Below are 7,604 nucleotides of genomic sequence, written 5' to 3' on the forward strand. Positions count from 1 at the left end.
GTCAAGAGTACACATGGATTCACCAAGACATTATGTAAATTCATAAAAAAAATAGGTAAGACCTACTAAGCCACAAATCTATAAAAGAGAGGACAACCTTATGTCAGACTGCCAGAAGCAAAGGAAGTATACCAAGATAAGCATCACTGCATGCTTGGTCTGTCCTTATGCTTATTCCCTCGGCATCACTTATCACCCAAATCAGAAACAGGGCTGGATGCATCTTTGCTCTGATCCAGAACAGCTGTTTTTCATTAAATAACAAAATCTCCTTTCTGTTTTGTCTATTCTATTAAGCACTGCAAAAGAAAGCATTGTTTTCACATTCCTAGAAAAGAGCTTATTACAGTTAAAGTATTAAATCCAGTTCATCTGCTTTTACTTCGAGTGCCAATAACCCCCATTCCCAAAGGTAAGCTTCTGCAGCAAACAGAAAACTTAGCCCTGATCCAATATGTGGTACCTTGCAACTGCGTTCATAGGAGGCGATTGCTCACTGTTCAAAAAAGTGAAAAAAATTTCTATCTTTTGACTTTAGTTGAGGTGCTCTTCTAGTTGTATTATGACTGAGGGAAGTCACAAGAATCTCACAATTTATCATTCTTTATTCTGTATATTCTTATTCAAGCAGGGAACATGATAAAGTTCAATTCCCCACCACTACTCTCTCCTCAGACAGAACCTTCTCTACATCTCATAATTCTCAATATCTTCTAAAATTAAGATCCAAGCAAAGAATTTCAGTGTCTCTCCAGTGCCTGCTATCATCCTCTGTAGCAGTTCCTAGGAAAACTTGTAAGTAAATCAATTCCTCATGAGACTCTCCGTTTCTGTCAGTTAAATAATTTGACACTTCTGTTTGTGCAACACACCAGTAGATGTGTTACAGCAGTTAATGATAGTTTAACTACAAACTGCTTCCAGTTCTTTTACCCAAAGATTTGATGGAGTATTAAATAAGTTCATGCATGCATAACATAAAAATATACAATATTCAAGTATCTTTAGTCTTAACCTAAGACCAAAACAGAGTACAAGGTCCACAGCAGGCAAATTAATTACTTTAGCCCAATGAACTAGTTTCCTGTGATAGATGGCCTATAAACATTTGTAATAAATAAAAGCAAACAAGCTTTTATCTTACAAAAAAATGGTGTAGGTCTTATACAAGGTAGTAAGAATTAGCCTTCCTAAAACATAAGTATCATTAATTTATTGATTTAAATCAATTTATCACTTTAGAGAGAACAACTGACATTTCTGATCATCAATAACTGCAGAGAAACCCTGCCCCTCAGACAGCACTACCCACACACAGCTATCCCAAAGCACCTTATTCAATCCTCACTGCTCACTATTCACTCAAAGTCCCCAGTTAATACTGAAGTCTAACAAACAATAACTTGTTTGGTAGTGCATACGTTGTTTTGGATAAACGGACAGATTCATTGCTTATTCTAACATCTGATCCAAAGCTTACCAGAGTAAGTGAAAGCCTGCCTAACGAACTGCATGATACAAGACCAGTGAAAACTAATTCTCAGAGGGAAAGGTACATATTTCAACAGTTTATTCAAGCCTCATTTAGGAACATCTATGTGAAGTTTCAACAGTGGTTAAAGCAAAATTAGGTTTATGAAGGCATTATGCATTCATGATGACCTACACTGCCTATGAGATTAGAAAGTGTTTATTAAAAGGACAGTCACTGAGAGTTCATACGGAATGAACAGCTGTAATCACCAAGAAAAGGAAGGAAAAGACTAACCAGAGAAGAGGCTTCTTAATGGCATGCATATATATATATATAGTCATTATTTGTTTAGAAGTTACAAGCAAGCTTTGGTGATACACAGTCACAAACTAATCATGCTTATATTAAATGATTCACCATTTGATCAAATGTTTAATATTAGTAAACAAAATTGAGAAAAAAGCCAGATTGGCATGGCAAGGACCTGATGATACATAAGTGACTGGAAAATCCAGACTCAGAAATAAACTCTGGATTGGCCCTGCACAGAATGCTTGGGGCACAATGTCTCATCACACATATGATGCATGCAGTGTCAGAGAAAGGCAGAACAAATAGTAACATTCTGCAAACCCCCTGCTGGCATGTTCTCAAACAATATTGCCATCAGGTTTAGCTGACTACAGTACCTTATAGTTGCCAGAAATAAGATGAGTTGAAACTAATCATACTGTGTTTTCAATCAACTTCCTGCTGGCTGCCACCATTTCAAAAATGGAATTCATTTGTTTTATGTCTGTTAACATACTTCCTTCTTTTCTGGCTCTAAGGCACTGAATGCAATTGTATGGTTATCAGTCTGGACCGTAAGAAAAATAAGCAGTAGTCACCGCAGTACAAATAGAATTGTAAAAGTATTACCCTCTCTGACACACTCTTTCACAGTACATGCTTCTAGCAGCCAAGGAGTATTTTAGCTTACGAGTTTCACCTATGCATATAACCATTTAACAGTAAAAGCCCCAGCCCTTTGATGAGCTATACACAAGTGAAACCTTCATGGAGTCCTGTAAAAGCCAATGGGGAACTGCCAACATGTAGTTCATTAAAGGATCATGCCTCATCTCTAATAAGCAAAATGGCTTAACTGGAATATATACATATAGTAGAATCTTCATGTATTTAGTAACTTAGAGCTGAAGATTTTATATATACCATAAAGTGAAACAGGTTACTGAAATCCACTAGTCTTAGAAAAAAACCAACATTACATGGTCTGCTAATCAAGAAAAGAAAGAATTTTTCCAGATCATAAGAATGAGAAGTTAAGCACAACATAAACCCTAGATGAAGTAACCTAAAATAACTTGCATACTGCACCCCTTCCAATCTTTGTACACTAAGACTATTCCAATAAAAAGCAAGATAGTTGCAACTGACTGAAGTTTAAGATCTAAAAATAGGGAGAAAGGGGAGCAAAATATTTCCAGACAGTAAGTTTTATGAGAAATTCACACATAACATGAATACAGATGAGATGTTTCCCAGTTGAGATTATCTGGGTAACTGAAATGATTTTGTAAAATATAAAGATCATCTCAGTGCTCCATTTGAACTTTACTTGAGCAGAAATGACAGACTGGACATTCTAAAAAGAAGGGCAAGTCTGCAGAAGATTTAAGGATGGATTCCATCATCTTCAACAAAAGGTAAGCAAATGTTAGCCATTGACCTTAAGCAGATGTTTCAGAAGTTCTGAACAGTGTCACTGAAGTCTCTTCTTTCAGCTGTTCATTTTTCAGTCTCTTAGATCTTGAAACATCAAGAGTTTAGTAGTTTTCCAGTCACTAGAGATTCTTGAAACCTACAGGATCTGAATTTCTAATATAAAACCAAGCATTTTAAAAGAACCACGCCTCCAACTTTAATGCAATAGTGCATACCAGTCTTCTCCTGTAATCTCTTTGCATGCCACCACTATCAACATGCATCTCAGGAGCTACTTCTATCACTGTTCACCAGTAGGCAAGTTTTAGCCCAGAAACCCACAGCTTCAATTTTAATGGTTCTTTCAGTATTTTCCACAATGTTTCCTATCTTTGTGGATTACTGGAGAAAGTGTGCATCTTGCAGCAAACAGTCCTGGCTAAGCATTACATAAAATCAATCAATCAAAAAAAAAAAAAAATCACCATCTTTTATACTCGGCAAAATCTAGACCTTATTTTCTGACCCACTGACACTGAGTTGTTCTGCTACCTACATGGTTCAGGCTCACTCAAGAACGACTGTGAAAGGATTCTTAACCATTGGACCAATGGGGACCAGGAAACATAAAGCAACATTATTCCTCTATGTTACTTTATTTACAAATTTCATGGAAACTACTACATTAAATTACAAGTTTCAGAACTTTTCATAGCCTTAAATGTCCTGCAGATAAACAGCAAATACAGTCCTGTTATTCCAAAATGTGACTTGATAGACATATAAAAGTGACATGAAAGTCACAGATGTGACTCTGTCTTAAGACATGTTGCTGGTAGTAACCCTAGCTGACATCTAGAGCAGCAGAATTCCAACTTCAGATGCATATAAGTCTTTTTGCTATCATGATTTACTTTCTTCAGAAAGCTGGTATAAAACTGTAACCCCTTAAGTACTCCTGCCAATGCAACTTCACTAGAAGGGCATGTCTGTGCAGATTTACCAGCCAATCTTTTCAAGCACTAGCAAGACCCAGGTACACAGGGAGAAGAAGACACTTAATTTTCCTCAGGACTGAGAAGTAAAACAAACCGTCAAACTCTGGAAGCTGACAGCACAGTTTTGGGTTTTGTTGGGTTTTGTTTGGGTTTTTTTATGTGAAAAAACAGATACGTAGTTTGCCACTGTGTATTGAAATGTACCTGGCAGACACTTAAAAGAAACTGAAAAACATATTAATTTATTCACTGTACTGGTGGAGAAAGTAAGCTTTTTTCCACAGTGCTGTCTTTCAAAAGTATCTTACAAGAAACACTACTGCATGGATGATACCCTAAGGCAAAAAAAATACCGTTTGGATAGCTGCTTGTGCAAGGGAAACTTATGTTTAAAAAAAGTAGCAGTTTTAAAGGCAATGGGTTTTCTTGAGAGCCTATCACCATTAAGCAGATCCTTGAACACAAAGCACCAGATTCTCTTCTCATTATCACAACACGCTGAACTAGCCAAGAACTTCAGCCCAAAGAAAAAGTTCACTTTCAACTTTCTGCAACTCTCCTTTCGCATCAGTATCATGTTACAGAAGTCAGTACCCTACATTAGAGATAGCAGCAACTTGCCTTCCACTACATTACACAAAACATGAGGGCCAAATATGGGAGCCTAACAAAACAAAAATAAACAAAATAATTTACTGTATATTTATAGTCTGTCTTGCAAGATCACTCCCAACAGGGCCATGGCATTTGTTGCAGTTCAGGCTTCTGTCATAACTCAGAAATGGGATTTCATTTAAAATCCTGCCACTCCAATAAACCAACCAAATGTACAGTGACATCACTAAATCACTCTTATTGCATCTCTTTTCTCTCAGCCTCCACCTCCCCGGAGTACCTTAAATCGTATGACATAAATCCCAAGAAGGTACAATCACAGACAAGCGCAAATCTCAGGTGGGCCCTCAAAAGTCTATTTAGTCACATATTCCCTGAACTTTCCATAAATAAGAACATTAGGGACTAATGTTTCTGTGACATACGTTAAAGACACTTTATGATCGTGTGTACCTGCCAGTATACCATCTGCCATCTGATTAAAATACATCTGATACATCTGATTAAAAAAAATAATAATAATAAAATCAGTAACAGAAACATCTTCAACAGACACGACCCTAGAGATGACAGGATTTTAGCAAGGAACAGCCCTACTTTTTTTTCCACCTTTGGCAAACAGGAATGACCCTACTTCCTCCTTTCTAAAAGGGGATCAGCTAACAGCTAACCTGCACCTTATCTATTATGAACCTCCCTGCCTTCATAAGGTGGAGAAAGTCGTATATTTTTGTCCTTAGCCTTTTTCCTTCATTGGCGACGCTGCCCTGCGCGAACAGCAGCGAGAGCTCCCCGTTCCCGGGCGCAGGGCAGGGATGTGTCAGGCACCGCGCTCCAGGACACCCAGCCGGGCAGCCAAGGGCCCGCATTCCCCATCTGCGCCTATGAGGAGCTAAACGCAGGCCCCGGAGCGCAGCCTGCAGCCGCCTGCCCACCCCCCCGCAGCCCCGAAGGAGGGGCAGCCGCTCCACAAACCTATGTGCCTGGGGAAGCGAGCGGGCCTCCCGCCGCCGAGATGCCGGGAAGGCCGCGGGGCCGCCGCTCGCGGACAGGCCACCCCCCTCCGCGCCCGGGGGCAAGGCAACCACCTTCCCCCCGCCCCCGGGTCACCCGCTGCCTCCAAGCCAGGAGCCGCCACCCCCGCCCGAGCCCCCCGGGACGCGGCACACTCCGCCACACGCCGGGAGGCAGGGGGACACCCCTCTCCCCCAGCGGGCACTCCCTGCGGCCCGCCCGGCAGGGGCCAGCAGTCGTCCCCGCCCCGGGGCGACCTGCGGGCTCGGCTCCCGTGACAGGCCCGAGCCCAGGGCTACGACCTGGCCCGGCGCCCCGGCCGGCCGGCCGGCCGGCCTGCCCGCCCGCCAGGCCAGGCCAGGCCAGGCCCGGGCCCTGCCCCCGCCCGGCCGCGGCCCCCCGCCGCCTCGCCCTTCGCCTCGCCGCCCCCGCCCCCCACGGCGGGCCAGGCCGGGCCGGCTCCAGCCCAGCCCCCTCCTCGCCCTCGGGCCTCGCTTACCCCCAGAAGCCGCAGGGGCAGCGCGGTGGCAGGCTGGGCGCCTTGCTGCGCTCGCTGCCGGCGTCTCCCATGGTGGGGCCGGTGCGCGGGGCGGCGGCAGCGGCGAGCGGGGGGGCGCGGGGCTCCCAGCCGGGATTCCAGGCCGGTCAGCTGGAGCCGGGCGCGACCACTGAGGAGGAGGGGCAGGGGAGGGGGGGGCGGCCGCGCCCTACCGGCCGGGCCCGCAGAGGAGCGGGGACGCGGAGCTCTCTGCCGCGGTCCCCTCCCGCCCGACGGTTTCTGTGACGACCCCGCTGTCGCAGCGGGGTGCGCCCGCCCTCCCCCGCCGCTCGGCCCCTGACTCAACAATGCGTGTGTCTCCCCCCTCCTCCGGCGCCTTGCTTCCCCCTGTCCTGAGCGGGATGGTTTCGTCAAGCCACCGGATCAGCTGGGAGTGGCATATACCATAGCCCAACCTGGGGGGAAGTTGGGTTAGATCGGGGGCGGGAACTAGGAAAGAAGCAAGTTTGAAAGGCGCTCATAGACTCGAGAAGGGAACGAACTTCTCTGTGAGGAGGCTTACTGGGGGATGAGGTCGGCAGAGCTACCTGGAGCCGCCGCCCTCTTTTGCTTCTACCCACACGTTAGGCACGTAGTGGTACAGCCGGGGAAGACCGGTGGGGTGGGGGTGCCGGTGTTGGCCGCGCATGCGCGGAGGGCCTTCGACGCGGAAGTTGGTCGGTGGCGAGCAGGTCCCCGGGGGCCTCCCCCGTGCTGCCCGGGGCTGGGGGGGCCGGGTAGGCCCGCACCCCCGCCCCCCGCATCCTCCCGAGCCAGGACCTGTCCGAGCGGCCGTGGCTGGGGCCTAGGCCCAGGCTCTCGCTCGGAGCTGCCTCGCCGAGAGGGGCTGGTTGTTGCCAGCCCGGTGTGTCGCGGGGTGGGCGGCCTGTGCGCAGTCGGGGTCTCTCCCTGGCGGGCGGCTGCCCCTGGGGGACCCCGGCGCGGGGCGGGACGGACCGGGCCTCGTCCCCCGTGGACTCCGTTTGCTTCCGTTCTAGGCCTCTCTGCTGCCGGCTGGGAAGGAGGCCTGGGAGGGCCCTGAGGGCGACGCTCCGTCATCTCTTATTCTGTAGGTGTTCGTCCTCGGTTTCCTTCAATACGAAATAAAAGCGGTTAGGTGTCTAACGTACATGGGGGTTTCTTTGCCTGTGAATAAACAACACTCGCTGGCTGGGGACGCTAAGCTGAGGGCTGGCTGAGGCCGGGAGAAGGCAGTGCCACCTTGGCCCTCGTGTTTTGGCCCCAGAGAAGGGGAGCT

At 46.8% G+C, this 7,604-nt stretch overlaps 1 protein-coding gene across 5 annotated transcripts in view; it reads right to left on the reverse strand.

Moving 5' to 3' along the window:
- The window catches only part of ZFAND3 (zinc finger AN1-type containing 3), a 147,094-nt gene extending 140,422 nt beyond the window's left edge, over positions 1 to 6,672 (reverse strand). For 3 of the 5 annotated variants that reach the window (XM_052806638.1, XM_052806637.1, XM_052806639.1), the window contains exon 1: positions 6,308 to 6,419. Coding sequence is in view for 2 of the 5 variants with exons in the window: in XM_052806635.1 (XP_052662595.1) it covers positions 6,308 to 6,378 (71 nt within the window). In the remaining 3 variants the exon portion in view is untranslated. Of the gene's footprint in view, positions 1 to 6,307 lie in introns of all 5 variants that reach the window. The other 2 variants (XM_052806635.1, XM_052806636.1) reach the window with 2 other exon arrangements.
- Between the last annotated feature and the right edge of the window lie 932 nt (positions 6,673 to 7,604).

The sequence above is a fragment of the Harpia harpyja genome, chromosome 13 (genome assembly GCF_026419915.1).
Source record: "Harpia harpyja isolate bHarHar1 chromosome 13, bHarHar1 primary haplotype, whole genome shotgun sequence".
In the NCBI taxonomy this organism is placed as follows: domain Eukaryota; kingdom Metazoa; phylum Chordata; class Aves; order Accipitriformes; family Accipitridae; genus Harpia; species Harpia harpyja.